The sequence below is a fragment of the Numenius arquata genome, chromosome 7, assembly GCF_964106895.1.
Source record: "Numenius arquata chromosome 7, bNumArq3.hap1.1, whole genome shotgun sequence".
Taxonomy (NCBI): domain Eukaryota; kingdom Metazoa; phylum Chordata; class Aves; order Charadriiformes; family Scolopacidae; genus Numenius; species Numenius arquata.
In genome coordinates, this window is record NC_133582.1 from 40,752,017 (window position 1) to 40,768,155 (window position 16,139).

Genomic DNA, 16,139 nt, shown 5'->3' on the forward strand with positions numbered 1-16,139 from the left:
AAATGACGTATCACATCTACTGTGAAATGCCATGTTTTCTACAGACATCTTTACTCTTCTGTCTGCCGTGGGAAATGAAGTACCTCAAGTCCACATATGGTACCCCAGTGCATTTCCAAGGGTGTACATGTCTCTTCTCTGTTCAACAACAAAACTCCTTGGCCCCAGACCTCTTAGTTTACAACAGGCTGTGTTTGCTAACCTTGATTGCACACACAGGGCAGGTTCACTTTCTTATTTAGCTTTTTGCAGCTCTAGATATTTAATGTTTGCCAGGCTGCCTCCCTTGCTTTCAATGGCAAAGAGGTGCCCTTTGCTGCCTGCGTCACCAGGCAAAGTGGGGGCATGGCAAGTCCCCTCTGAGGGGACATCGCTGCTAGGGACAAACACGACAAGCCAGCAGGACATAACAGTTAGGGGACACGTAAGAACAATGCCTCTATTACCACTTCTCTAGCAGTGTGAAAGCATGAAGTAGCGTGAGATGGGAAAGAACTAATTTCATACAATCACGATGAATTACTCTGTTTTAAGTATTAAGCTCTTGCTATTTATACACAAACAATGTAACAACGTTTACATAAACAACTGCCAAAGGTTATGAAATACACCTAAGTGCTTGCTGAGGAAAGGAATGCTCATTTCTGAATAAAGGAAGATTTTACTACTCAAACTTTAACAACTTGACCTTTGGCTGCCAAAAATCACTGCAATACTCAGCAGGAACAATAGCCTCAAGAACTCAGTTGAGGAGAAAATAGGATTGTCCTCTTCTCCCCACATAATGACATTAAAAGATGGAATTTTAATAATAATGTAATGAGGATTACTTCCAGTTTCTGACTCCTTAGAGCTTTTCTGTACCTTCATTTCTCCCCTGTAACAGTGAATGAAAATTCTTTAAAAACTAAAAATAAAAAAACCAATCAGACAATAAGAATCTTAAGTACCTACTTGGCATCCAGTGTCAATCTACCACATTTTGGTAATAGCTAGAGAATGGAAATTCAGAAAGTACCCAAAACAGTAAGAGTCAGACATTTTTACAAGAATGCAAGAATCACCTTTTAAAGCTCAGGACAGGAAAGTCCAGCCCTGCCAACCCTGTTGATTTTAATATTGCTGAGAAGTGTTCAGCTCTAGCTAACCAGCTAGCTTATAAAGGACAGTGTGGCAGCGGGCAACACATTGAAAACATGCATGTTGCTGCCCAATACACATGAGAATATAAGGAGAGCGAATGAATGTTTTTCACAAGCCCACTTTTGAACTGTGACTCATGTCACCTCATGCCGCACGGAAGGACTCTGACATTCAAAAGCTGAGTGAATAAGATAATTGTTGCAATGCCTATATTGATACCAGGGTATGATACATGCTGATGCAAATTCATAATGGGTGGAGAAGGAACGTGTAAACGCACCCTCTCACTATCAGCTCACTCTTTAGTGTTATTCTGGATTAAGCCCTTTTACTAGTGTAGGAATATTTACTTGGTCAAGATTAAGAGCTGGGTTTCCAACGGATACCAAACAATAAGCAGCTATGGGGAAAAAAAAAAGCTAAGTTGTATATGGTTCTGAAAATATACATTCTAATCAGGAAAGGTTCAAAAGAGATTTTTAATACTTCCTGTAAAGGCATACTCAGGGACTTAAAAACCATACCAGAATGAACATTTATTTTTATTGGTTGCCACTGCAAAGTAAATTTGGCATATTTGCTGCAATCACCGCTCTGAATTAGCGGCTAAGGACATTTGACTCCTTTGAGGAAGCCTGGCAAGTGAGTTACAATGCTTAAAGCCCACCAATGCACATTCCTCACACGAAGCTCACACTAAGGTACAGACTGCCTTCAGCAACTTTGCAATCAAGCAGGAAACAACCCAGGAGCTGGTCTGAAGAAGGGTGAGGCTGGACACAATACAAATAAACCCTCTTATCCTGACTCACTATTTCCAAGGAACTCCAGTGCATTCAAATCAATTTAACCTTCATTTATCAATAAAAACATCTAGACTTTTGCACAATTAACCACATTCATTTTGACCACAACTAACTAATAATAACAATGCTGCATTTAGAACAAAGATATTCTCTGTAAGCTAACAAGTCCTAAAAATGGCAGCTAAACCAGCAGCACCCACATTTAAAAATATTTTGATTAATTGGTCATTGAATTGTCAATGTGCCCTCTATTAAGATGTGCAGTCAAACAGGGTCATCTTGTTCAAACAGTTACAGATTTAGCATGTTTTTCACTCTTTCAAAAGCCCACCCAAATTATTTTCTATCACCTCAACCAAAAGGACACCACATTACTTTCGCAGAAACGGAATGAAATGGGATGGATTGGGAAAATGCTCATCTGGAAATTCAGCAGCTGAGCAGAATAAAGAGGAAAAATACCTTATACTGGAAAATAAGCCACATAAAGACAACATATAAGTAGATGTAGCTTGGGTCTGACTGGAAAAAGACTAAAGAGTCAATGGAGAAATAAAGAAAAAGAAAGAAAAAAAGCAGAAGCTAGGAAAAGTATGTAAATGATTCCATGAATACAAGCAAGGTTCAATCACATTTAGCAAATATAGAGATAAAGGACATAGGAACAAAGCAAGAACAACCTGAATAAGAATTCTAGCTGCATACCTATAGAGCAAGGGCTCTTTCAGAGATTGCATGGAACAAGCATTCCTAAGATTCTCATAGATTTAGATGGCGTACCCCCAGTCAGCATCCACTCAACATCCAGAGTAACACCAGGGTCACTCTGCCCACATGGATGGAGACAACAGGGGCTAATCTATCAGGGAGATGAAGACTCATCAAGTCAGCCAAGATGGAGGAACTGGCTGCCCATGGCTTGGATGGGGGTACTCTTCAGTGAGTAAAAAACTGGCTGGAGGCCAGGCCCAGAGAGTGGTGGTAAATGGAGTTAAATCCAGTTGGCAGCTGGTCACAAGTGGTGTCCGCCAGGGCTCAGTATTGGGACCAGTTCTCTTTAATACCTTTATCAATGATCTGGACGAGGGGATTGAGTGCACCCTCACTAAGTTTGCAGACAACACCAAGCTGGGTGGGGTATGTTGACCTGCTTGAGGGTAGAAAGGCTTTGCAGAGGGATCTGGACAGGCTGGATGGATGGGCCGAGGCCAATGGGATGAGGTTCAACAAGGCCAAGTGCCAGGTCCTGCCCTTGGGTCACACCAACCCCCTGCAGCGCTACAGGCTTGGGGCAGAGTGGCTGGAGCTGCCTGGCAGAAAAGGACCTGGGGGTGCTGGTCGACTGTGGGCTGAACATGAGCCAGCAGTGTGCCCAGGTGGCCAAGAAGGTCAACACCATCCTGGCCTGTGCCAGGAACAGCGTGGTGAGTAGGACCCGGGAGGTGATGGTCCCCCTGTAGTGGGCACTGGTGAGGCCCCACCTCGAGGGCTGTGTCCAGTTTTGGGGCCCTTCCCACAAAAAAGACACTGAGGTGCTGGAGCACGTCCAGAGAAGATCAACGAAGCTGGTGAGGGGTCTGGAGAACAAGTCTTGTGAGGAGAGGCTGAGGGAGCTGGGGTTGTTTAGCCTGAAGAAAAGTAGATTGAGGGAGACCTAATCACTCTCTACAGCTCCCTGAAAGGAGGTTGTGGGGAGGTGCGTGTTGGTCTCTTCTCCCAAGTAAGAAGTGATAGAACGAGGAAATGGCCTCAAGTTGCACCAGGAGAGGTTTAGATTGGATATTAGGAAAAATTTCTACACTGAAAGGGTTGTCAAGTATTGGAACAGGCTGCCCAGGGAAGTGGTGGAGTCACCGTCCCTGGAGGTATTTCAAAGATGGGTATATGTGGTGCTTAGCGACGTGGGTCAGTGATGGTTTTTGTCAGTAACACTGATAAAATGTTAATGTTTGGACTAGATGATCTGAAAGGTCCCTTCTAACCTAGGTAATTCTATAGTTCTAAGATACTACTGTAAGGGAGAAAGTGTCAAGGGAAGCATATTTGAAGTAAAATGGTTCACGGAGCCATCCATAGAGCTGGCAGATGTGTATTTGAGAGGTTACCTGTAACTAAGGTGCATAGAGAAGAAACGTGGATAACCAGAAACTCTTAAAGAGCTGCAGTGGGGAATATGAAATATTCTTCTAATGCTACCTTAAAGGAGTGATCTTAAAAAAAAAAAAAAAAAAAAAAAAAAAAAAAAAAAAAAAAGAGAGAGAGAACCAGGACAGAGTTACACATCTTCAAAGGCACACTAACATAAGGAAGGCAAGAATAAGCAATCATGCTTAAAGTGACTGAGAGGTCAAGGAGAACAGGTATTAACATTGTTAATTATTGTTCAGGTAAAAAAGATAGAGATCTTGCCGATAGTCATTTCAGTGGACTGGAAAACAGATCACAGGAGAGGAGCTCCAAACTGCAAATAGAAAAAGAGATGAAAACATTTCAGCATGATACAGGTAGGGGTTGAAAGTTATAGAGATGAGCTATAGTGACGCCGGAACAACCAAGAAAGTGAAATGAAGTTGCTCATAAACATAAGGGGTTAGAAGCTTCAGCATGTGACAAACAGAGCACACATTGTGATTGGTGAGGGAAAAATGGAAAAGACACTCTTTTCTCCACAAAAAATTGCCAAATCTTATGGCAAACAAAAGGAGGAGGAAAGAGCCAACTCCACATACATAAAGTCATCTGGAGTTGCAAGCAATGAACTCTCAGACATTGACATGGAGTTGTTAAGCTAGGAGTAAATGAGTAATGGAAGAAACCATAAGAAAAGCAATTTGATCCAAAGTCAATCTGGATTTCTCTAGAAAGCACTGTTCATTGAGAGGATAAAAATATTGGCCTAAGAAAAAAGTGAGAGTCACTTCTTTACCTATTATGTTAAATAACAGCATTAAAAACTTAAATCCTGGTGTAATTTTGTAGTGCTTTTTCCCCTTGAAGATCAAGAAACGATACACTGCTAAATTAATTATTTAATAAAGTAAACAAAGCCACACCTTTTAAATGAAAATCTTCAGTCTCAGCACCTTTGACAAAGAATATATGAACAGTTTAATCAGGAAACTAATTCTGTAAGATAATAGATTACAAGGTTTTCTATTGGTTTCAATACCACCCCTCTCCTCCAGTGTTTTATTTACCAAAAAGGGTGAACTGGTAGGATTCGCAATTGCATGCACACATACTTCCGAGTTCCAGAGAGTCCATATATAGCAGAGAAATAAGCTCTCTAACTACACTTCATCTTGTCTTAAAATAGATATTCAAAACAGGTTGGCTGAGCTGCAACTGCCTATCACTCTACTGAATATAAAAAGCATCTTGGGCAAATGACTTCGGTATCAGCAAATACATGGTAGGGAAAAAAAAAAAAAAAAAATCAAGCATCAAGACACAGGCATCTCTTACAATATGCCATCTGCTCCAGGTTTTTGAAAAAGCTCCATTTTCTACTGTATTTTAAAGATGCCTTTTGTCTCCCACTACAATCAGAATACTTTCTTCATCAACAGGAAGCGTCAATACTATTTTAAACCAAAATTAATATGCCAGCACCAAAGGCCAAAGACTGCTTTCCACCGCACATCTCAAACCCTTATTTCTTGCACACTTCAACAGGAAGAAGCAGAAGAAAGCTAAACACCATAAAGTTCTATTAAATCTTATAAAGCTACCATTCACTCAAGAGACTGAGACAGGACTGACTATCCTTCCATCATGTAAAAAGTAGTATTTTAATTAAAAAAATAACAATAAAATAAAGCATTATGCCTTACCTACTGGAGAGATTTTTCATTATCCAACATCAAACCTTGCTTTCTCTTCGGGGAGAACTCCCCAAATACTTTCAGGTAACACAAACTCTATCTGACTCTCTGTAGACCTCAGGTCACGGAAGAATTGCGCTGGGCGGGGGCTCAGCGCTCACAAGAAAACTTGTCAGCCCAGAATCAGACCAACGACTACCGTGCTCCTGAGGCCCTGATCCCACAAGGTATTTAAAATGCTTGCCCAACACTTGTTGCTTATTCCATTGCTGTGGAATTCCCATAGCTTCTCCAGAGCAGTACACACCTTAAGACAAAACTGAGGAGCAGATGAGCTCCTAGCTCAGACATTCAGCCATGTCACACTTCTGCATAATGACAATTTGACCTAACAGACAAAAGACCATAAAAAAGAACAATAAGAAGAAAACTATCCGTATTTAACCTAGGGGAAAGAAAAAAATAAATAAAAATCAGCTACAGCTTTTAATGACAGTACTATTTTTAAGCTCTAAAACCAGGCCAACTCAGCCTGTTACATCATGTGGATTAATCAGATGCTACGGTATTTACTGGGGTTAAACCTAGGGGATAAAGGTTACATAATGGATTCAGTCCAACTTAAAGTGGTCAGATCTTTCAAACAAATATGCACCTTTCCTCTTTGAACACCTGGACAGGAATAATCAATTCAACATAAAGAGAAGTTCAAGTTTAACAAGCTTCTAAAATTGCATTCCATTCAAAAAATCCAGTTGAGAGAAATAAATGGAGGCATATGCCACTCAAAAGACCATTAAAACCCATTCAAATTTTGTCACGCGTGTCTTTGCTCTTCATGTCCCTTCTGATATTGTTATCAAAGCACTATGAAGTATCTTTGTGTACTACATACATACAACATCCCCTCGGCCTAGACTCCTTACTCCTTTCTGTTCTTTGCTTAACTGTGATCTTGGACTTGCCTCATTTAAGTCAAGCCCTCCAATCAGAATTAGATCCATATACAACTACTGCTTTCCCAAAGGCTGTATTTGTGTTAGAGGTTACCACTGAGTACCATCGATGAGGCATCTTGATTGTCCCACTCTGCTGAGAGTACAGTTTTAGCCATTCCTTATCCTTCCTCAAGTCCCTTCTGTCAGAAGTCTGATGAAAACATTCAATGCTCTGATAAAGAAATAATCACCCAAGCAAACATTAGAAAAATCACAAGAGGCCCAGAAAACAGTGCTTGCCAGAGTTTGTAATTTTTCCAATTTGAAAAGTTAACCTGCTCCCTTTTAAGAAGCTACAGTTTTACACGTCTTTCACAGACAAATAAGCAGAGGGAAAACATGTACTGCCTGTTAACACATTAAATATATACATATAGCAGCATTTGGTAATGCATAAAAAGCACAAGGATTTAAAATTGAAACCAATACAGAATCTTACAGTAAGCATAATTCAGCTGAATTATACATACAGTTAGCATTTCAAATATTTCTCCCTTGCCCAAAGATTGCTCATATAGTGCATATGCTCCTCTGCCACTCCCTTTCAAAAAGAGAAAGCCGTACAGCAGTCTCCTGTAGCATGCTCACAAGGGATGCTGAGGTGCAACAGAGATGCGGGCACCTCCGCTACACCAAGATGCTGCCTTTTTCAAGCTACTTCATTTTTAAAACCATTGAATAACGATGGTCCAGTCTTACCAGCTCCAAATTCTGCAACAGGAGGCTAGAAAGAAATATTTACCGTCTGTGCATTCTTCATAATACCAGTCCAGTTCATAATAATCTGCTTCGATAAATTTCTGCATAGTCAGTATCCTTCAGCAACATAGACGAGATTTCACTTCGCTGCTAAGGTCAAGTGAAACGCAGCCATGCCTTCCTGCCTTTGCAAAAGACCATATCACAAGGAAGCTCACAGAAAGCTGAAAACGACCTGCACATCTTCAATGAGGTTGTGACTCAAAATAAAAAGGGGGACGTGGAGGAGTGTATTTGGGGGGGAAAAAAAAAAAAAAAAAAAAGAAAAAGGATGCAGAAGAGAGAAGCAGACGCCCTGGCAGCTGCTCTAATAAAGAAGCTCTGCACAGGAGCCTTGGATGGGTGTTAACAAAATCATCCTATCAAAAGGCTGATGCGCTGACGTGGGGGACACACACCACCGCCTGGCTGTTTCTAACTCATTCCTTTCCTCCCTAGTCTCCACATCTCTTTCCGTCTAACATGTTGCCATGGAGACCCAAAAGAGATGCAGAGATGAAGAAAATGCATTTTGCCATTTCTGGCTTTACAGATTAGAAGTACCCCTCCATACTGGAAACAGAAATCCTTGCTCAGAAAGATGATACGACTCTCTGCTGAACAGCAGCATCATGCCATCGCAATTCGCTGGGTACATGCAGTACATTAATAATGAAAATCCAGTCCATTACTACCCTCCTCCACACAGTCTGATAAAAGCCTGCCTTCCCCATGGAAAATGAAACTACATTAATGCTTTGTTACACTGTTCTGGGCTGATATAATAAAATCCTTTATGCATCCTGTTATTGCAAATGTGGCAAACAAAAAATGGAAGAATCAGAAAAATCAGGACAGCAGTACATTTCCCCTTGCAATAAAGCTAATCTGCTTCTACTTTTTGCCCTCTATGTGAACCACTGACCTTTTTTTTTTCCCCCTCCCCCAAGCATCTAAGCTTCACAGTCAAAAGCAAGGGGTTAGGACAAACTTTCACTACTCTATTCCTAAAAACACTGAAGGTCATCACACAGAATAGCATGGTATCCATGATCAACGTTTTGGAAATTAAAGAAAATACTTTTCTTTTGCAGCACTGATTAAAATTGTGTTTTAGCTATTAGAAGAGAATCCACCTGGGAAACAGATGGCATTAAATCATCACCAACAGAGCAAAAAGCATGTCTGAATCTGTGCAGGTACAGTTACCAAAGGGATTGACATCCACCTTGTTCATAACCACCACATATTCTTCACCCCTTTCTCTCCCTTTTCTAGGAAACTGTATTGCTTTGCAAACACCAGTAGAAGCATTAGGATAGATTATGTTTTGACATATGTTAATAACACAAGGCAGGAAGCCGTACTGGGTCTGACCAAGAAGGTGTCTGTCTAGCCAAAGGCTCCATCTACAAGAACAGCCATGAGCAAGTGAGGGAGAACTACCCAATACTTCCCTCAACTGCCCTCTCAACCTCCAGGTTTTTCCAGCTTCAGAGACAGCCTGAGACAGATACAGTTCCTACTTTTAGTGATTCTTGAAGGACTTATCCCATCTATTCTTAATCCCATATACATTTTTAGCACCTCCAACATCCTCTTGCAAGGAATTTCACACAGCTACTATCCATGATGTAAGAAACCCTCACCTTTTGCTTTGCAACTCACTTTTACCAACTTAATTCGATGCTTCTGCTTCCAGCTCTGGAAATCTGAACGCTCCATTCATCTCTCCTTTCCAATCACTCATGATTTTCCAGATTTCTATTAAGCTCTCCCTCACTCATGTCTAGGTTGTTACCACTTACTCCACTCCTTGACTGGTACCAGTTTGCTTTGCTATAACAGAAACAGGTAAGGCATAGTCAGGCTATGCAGAGGAAAATACATTGGCTTCATAACCACATTAGTATTTCAGCTTTACTGGTATAAAAAATTATCACTGCAGTAACTTTGAGCTTGGGAATTGCCACTTCCCTTTTATGTACTGATAGCCAAAGCACAGATTAAGAGATCTGTTCACACATCTGCCACACATTTGTCAGGGGCAGTTGGCCACGTTATTTACTCAACTCCAAACTTCTACCCCAGAGTCAAATTCAAATACACCTTTGCCTGCAAGTACATTATTCACCAGAAAATAACGTATTTCTAAGTCTGCAAATTAAAAATGGAAAAAAAAATTTAAAAAAAAAAAATGAACTGTGTTCATCCTACAACACAGTAACCTATTTGGCAATATGCACTGGATTCCCCTCTACTCGACACTGGTGAGGCCATACCTGGGGTACTGTGTGCACTTCTGGGCTCAAGAGTAAGAGAGACATGGACATGCTGGAGAGAGCAGGGAAGGGCCATGAAGATGAAAGGACCATCCCTCCTATGAGGAAAGGATGACAGAGCTGGGACTGTTCAGCCTGGAGAAGAGAAGGCATGGGAGGATCTCATCAATGTGTATAAACACCTGAAGGGAGGGCGCAGAGAGGACAGAGCCAAGCTCTTTCCAGTGGTGCCCAGTGACAGGACCAGAGGTGATGGGCACCAGCTGAATCACAGGAGGTTCCCTCTGAACATTATTATTATTTTTAATTGAGGGTGACTGATACAGCCTGCTCTAGAGGACTCTGCTTGAGCTAGGGGCTTTGGACCAGATGAGTTGCAGAGGTCCCTTCCAACCTCAACCATTCTGCTATTCTATGATTTTGTAATTCAAGGGCCTCCATCCATTTACTTCATTTGTTTAAATGACACAGACTAAGACTCTTTGAACTTCTTTCATTGCACAATATACTTATTTTTAACCTTCTGGACAGTGGGAACAAGGGCACATGGTTTCAGACCACTATGAACTTTAAAGACTCACAGAGACCGAGGTGCTAGAGCTCATCCTCAAATACAGCTCTCCCCTTGCCCTTGTGAGATGCTCCTGAGCCAGGAAGCAAACTGCAATCCATGTCTCTAAACCACTGCTTTGTTTAAGTTTACTCTTATGTCCTTGTCCATTGTCCCCAAGCCAGCCTTAGTACCTGGACCCGAGGCCTGCAGCTCTCCCGCACGGGGGGGCAATCCGTCCGTCTCCGGGTGAGGAGATCCAGTTGGTGTAATACTTAAGTCAAGCTAATCAACCTGCTCTAGGCTGGAAGCACTGCCATTCTAGGGAGGCTAACTCAAAGTGAAGAAGCACAGCCTTAGTCCAGGAGCCACCACATTTATTGACACATCCCCCTCTCCGCTTTGTTACTTCTGCATCAAGCTAACCTTAGCCCTCCTGAAATCAAGAGGTACACTGAGATACCAAGGGTCTGGAAAGCAAAACTTACTCTCATTTTGACAGGGATCACGTTATTTTTGGCTTAATTCTGCTGATTTTTAGTATGCTCAATATTGATGTGAAAGCAATATAGTAAGTGCACATGACCTCCAGGTTAGTAAATCACAAAGGATTTATATAAAAGCCACTAAAAGCCTTTGGACATGCAAAGGTCATATAATTATCTGCTTTAAAAAAATACATTTTGAATAGCACAAGCATTTTTGCCAAATGTGATCGTTCTGCCCTCACATAGTGCCATCTTGAAAGAGAAATGTGACAAAGCACTTCAGCCCTAGCTCAGAGTTGCAGAATTCCAGTTACGCACGCTCACAAGGCAAGAACTGCACATGCTATTAAATGCAATTAAGGCTACGCTGTTAAAATACTGTCAGAGAAACATAAAGGTTCCTATGGCAACATTAACTCAATTGCTCTGCATATAAGCTATTTGTTCCACTTGTATTATTTTTGTCCAAAAGGTAATTTCAGGCTGGCAATGCTATTAAACAAGCATTTAAAATATAAAGAATGAACATTGGCTACCAGCTTAAATTGCTGCAGGGACTCTCTCCTTTTTATTTCCTGACATTTTAAACAAAGGAAGTCTTCAACATGCTAGAATTTTCTTCTTACCGTCCTCGCCCCTGCACACACACACACTTTCAATGAGACGGGGTAAAAATAGTTCAAGGTGGGGGGGTTGGGCTTTTTGTTTGTTTGTTTTATTGACATTTTTCTACAGATCTGATTGGAAACATACTGGTGTAATCCAGAAAGGGCATTATTCTTCTGTGGAGAAAAAACACTTGTGTGGCCAAATGACTTCAGAACTCCGCAAAAGACTTGGAAATATGGGGTAAACGTATGATCTTCCCAGCTTGAAGAGAGAAACCCTGGACAGACAGAACACTATATATCCAGGTAGCCACATGTAAGCATCCCTTCAATTATATGAGAAACGTAGCTCTGTAAAAGGGGAGGCTGGAAAGGTTGTCAAGTCAAACACGAAAGCCTGACGAGGCCAACAAAACAGCCGCATACTCGCAGAACCCTCTTTCAACCCCTGCAGCCCTACTGTTCCTTCCTACAGCTACACGTTGTGATCAACTTATCAGAACAGTACATTTTTCTGGCGGACTGCTTCTGCAAACATTAAACTTCTGTATATTTAAATATCCATGTCACATCACCACATTTGGCTGGGGTCTTACCTTGTTACTTGCCTAAAAGTTCATATGAAACTTGAGTTTCAGAAAGATTTCAGGTAATGGATCTGTAACTATAAAGGACGTGCTTTTTCCTATTCCAAAGCTAAATACAGTTATTCACTTTCATTTGGCACTCCCTTCCTGGGATTGGATCCTTCTTCCAGGATCCTCCCTGCTGGATTTTGTTCCATTTGTCTATGTAAGGCTTTAAAGTAAACAAAAAACCCCACTTCTACCTGTTCTCCACAGAGCAAAACATACAGACCGATAAAGAATTTTGGCGGCCAACTCTGATCATCTAGACTAAGTGCTCCTCAAGTTTGTGGTTACAAAGGGGTTTTATTAGGCACAAAAGTTGACTTGAAAAGCTCATAAGTCCTCTCCTCTTTCCCTTTTGCTGCAATAAATCCACACCATAGGTCAACACTAAACTCATCTGCCTAAATTAGCCAGGTTACAAAATAATCATACAAACCTTTTTCCTTATTTGAAGAGGATTTTTGACAAAGATAATTTAAACTACCCCGTTTATAAACATGGCACAGTCAAGGATGCAGTGAACCATGTTGCTAGGGTGCAAAGCAGCAGCAGGTCATCTCTGCTGGCAAATTATTCAAAGAATGTTATTACATAGTATGTCCCTATAAATCCTGTGTTCCCATGCTTAGTCATTCTCAGCTTTCTTCTCCAAACCCTGTCCAATTCCAGGAGGATCCTTTGATACTGAATACGAGACCTGGATGCAGTACTTCCATGGCATTTATAACAGAGTATTACCTCCCATTTGATTAACTCTGGGTCACATTTCTTCTCTTGGCTACAGCATCACATCAGGATGTTCAGACAATTAAACACCATATCCTTGTTTTATTTTCTACAGTCGCCACCACTCTGGATAAAGTTGCCCATCCCTTTAACATTGCCTGGAGTCCTTTTTATCAGGGCAGCTGTACAGTCCACCACTATGCAATGCATATTGCTAATAGTCAGGCATCGCTGCAATGTTTATTTCACAAACTGACATTTTTTTAATTGACTTTAAAAAATAAAGTTATTAAAGCCCATTGAAAAGGAACACAAGTATATTTAAAAGCCCAATTCATTTTCAAGGACAGGCTGGCAGACTGCTATTTCTAAAATGATCTCATTTACTGAAGTGAAGAGTTACTGGTGTTTTTTTAGAAGGTGAAACACTAAAGAGGAGTCATCCTGTGACTGCACATTTTGTAAGAGCAAACAACTCTGCCACTTAGGACAGAGATCTCTTTCTAGTGTACTATTTTGCTTAGCAAGAAGTCAGTGTGTCTTGCTTAACCTGAGAAGAGTGGAACGGGAGCAGTGAAAGCATGGTGTCAGCAGCTTTCAGAATTGGTATTTAGAAAAATGGGTGCTTCAGATGTGATTGACTCTCCCTCATCAAAATGCGATTACTATCCAGGGCTTCAAAAGGGTACAGATGAGGCTTTCTGAAGACCACAAGGGCACGGTGACCTCACCTGGTACAGACAAGAGACTCTTCTGGTGCAAAGAGCCAAACCATTCTCCCACTGAAACAAAGTGATTTAACGTGAGATAGGGGCAGACAGATGAAATTCAATTACCTAAGGACAAAAACTTATTTTCCCCATGAAAGGATTATTTCTCCCTTCCTCCAAAATATTACTGGGGAGTACTATATTTGCATTTGTATAAAATAAAAATTGATGTGGTCTTCAGCAATCTACCTGCAAAACCAGCTGCATAATTTGCTTAAAAGTATAACTGGACATATTTAAATATTGTAAATAGGACCATGATACCAAGAGCCAGACATTTTAAAGAATACACCCCTATCCAGCATAAATGAAAAACAGTAAAGCTTCAAAGAGTCAGATTTTGTAAACTGTTCACCACCCAGAAATAATGTAAACTACAATCTCTGGGGTTTTTTTGTGGTTATAGTTTTCCTGGAGACAGCAAAAACATTTGTAAAATGAAGTTGAACTTATCATCATGCTTGATTGGATGGACAAAAATACTACAGTAGCATGGTTATGACCTATTTTTCTAACAAGGAAGGAAAAAAAGCCACTGACAGTCACGATTGCAACTTCCTGGGAGAGGAAATGAATGCAAGTTGCATTACACTGAAGGAATATAGAATCAGGGAGCACAGAACTAGACCCAGCACTCCAGGCGTGGCCTCATCAGTAGTGAGTAGAGAGGAAGGATCACCTCTCTTGACCTGCTGGCAACACTCCTCCTAATATAGCCCAGGATACCATTAGCTGCCTTTGCAGCAGGGGCACGCTGCTGGCTCAACTTTGTGTCTGCCAGGAGCACCCCAGGTCCTTTTCTGTGAGGCTGCCTTCCAGCTGGTCAGACTCCAGCATGTACTGGTTCATGGGGTTGTTCCTCCCCAGATGCAGGACTTTGCACTTCCCTCTGTGGAATTGCACAAGGCTCTTCTTGACTCATCTCTCCAGCCTGGCAAGGCCCACTGAATGAGAGCACAATCCTCTGGTGTCTCAGCCACTCCTCCTGCATCCTGTCTATGTCTCTCATCCTCCCTGATGCTGTGCAGCCTGCTGTCCTCCTCTCCTAACTCCTCCTCCACTTGGTGACAGCTCTTCAACAGCAACACACCTCCTGCATAAGAGAAGGCCATCTCTCCCTACCTCAAGGAGAAGGCCGAGGCACTTCCAGCAACCTGAGACTTGCAGGGCTGCATCCACCATCTGAAGCTCTGTCTGGGTTAAAGTTGCTGTCCTGGCAGGCACACGTGCTCCAAAACCTGGGGAATGCACCCTGTGGCACATCACCACCATATCTGAGGGTTTAGGCAGTTCCAAACTCAGACAAAGACCCCTTTCTTTGCATCCTTCCACACAAACTGCTGCATCTGTTGGCTGTCTCTGGGAGCCATGCTCCAGACCTGGCTGTTACATAGCAGTCTTCCAAGCACCAGCTAAAAAAGTGCTTGACCCTAAACCAGCAGCAGCTGCAACGAGGGCTCCCAAGCACCCTTGGATCAAGGACAGCTGACATCATCTCAGAAGCCACCAGAGCTTCCTCAGGCCCACATCCCTGTGGCTCCCCTTACCTTGCCCTTACCTGGCAGCAGCAGACACCCTCAAGTTTCTCAGAGGGTTCTTAGAAGTCCCTAGACGAGCCTGGGCTGTGTCCCCAGAAGCTCCCAAAGCAGAACCCAGACTCTTGCATAAAGTGCTGTGTCTGTTCACTGTCTCTGGTAGCTGTGCTCTAGGCCTGGCCTCTTCTATAGACCTCTCCCTAGCCACCAGGGTGCATGACATTCCCTAATCTGGAGGCGGGGAGATGGAATGTCACTTTGCTGTATCACACATTCACACAGCACATTTTAGACTGGCTTTAAAGGCACTCTGCCTCAAGAGTTTAATGAGACTGATAAGATGATGTTTGATTTATTTGATTATGCTTTAGGGTCACACCAGTTTTTTGTGCATTTGGTAGAGATTGGCTCAGTCTTCAGTTTGAAGCATATGAAGAAAATAGTGACAAATATATGCTTTGGAGTTTTGGAATGTGAAACAACAGCTGCAGCCCTAATATGCTGTTCAGTACCTCCCAAAAGATATCTTCATCCAAGTGTGAAGACTCCATTTCCCAATCACCAACTAAATTTTACAAACTAATTCTCTCCATCACCTATCCCGGGTTATAGCTTAAGTTCCTCTAAAAAGCTGCTAATAAATTAAAATGCTTGTATATTTAAATATTCATCTTTCTACCAGTATCTTCAAAAATCAATCCAAAAGGAGGGCTAAGGAGACTTGTGTCCACACTCTTGAGTAATGCTGCCCAGCAGATTCTGTAACTGCCAGCCTTTGTGGCAGGGGATTGGACTGAGGATCTCAAAACCAAAAAGCCAGAGGAAGGCAGAAAAATCTGCTCTAACAAGCCACAGCAGTATCACTAAGGATCATTTTTGACTCCTATCCTGTATGGATCAACACAGCGGGAAACACAGCACATTTCCACCAGCAGCTTATAAACCAGCATCAATCTCAGGAAAAATATCCTTGCAGTTTTTGGACTATGTGCTAAGTCATTTATATCCCAAATGCCCTTCTTGCTTAATTGCTCAGACT

The 16,139-nt window shown here is 41.8% G+C and overlaps 1 protein-coding gene across 5 annotated transcripts in view; it reads right to left on the minus strand.

Annotated features, from left to right (window-relative positions):
* Nucleotides 1-16,139, minus strand: part of TRAK1 (trafficking kinesin protein 1) — a 117,741-nt gene that overhangs the window by 51,115 nt on the left and 50,487 nt on the right. For 2 of the 5 annotated variants that reach the window (XM_074150545.1, XM_074150544.1), the window contains exon 1: nucleotides 7,514-7,577. The exons of the other annotated variants lie outside the window; for them this stretch is intronic. In XM_074150545.1, the coding sequence (XP_074006646.1) occupies nucleotides 7,514-7,577 (64 nt within the window). Of the gene's footprint in view, nucleotides 1-7,513; nucleotides 7,578-16,139 lie in introns of those variants that run through there. 5 annotated transcript variants of the gene reach the window in all.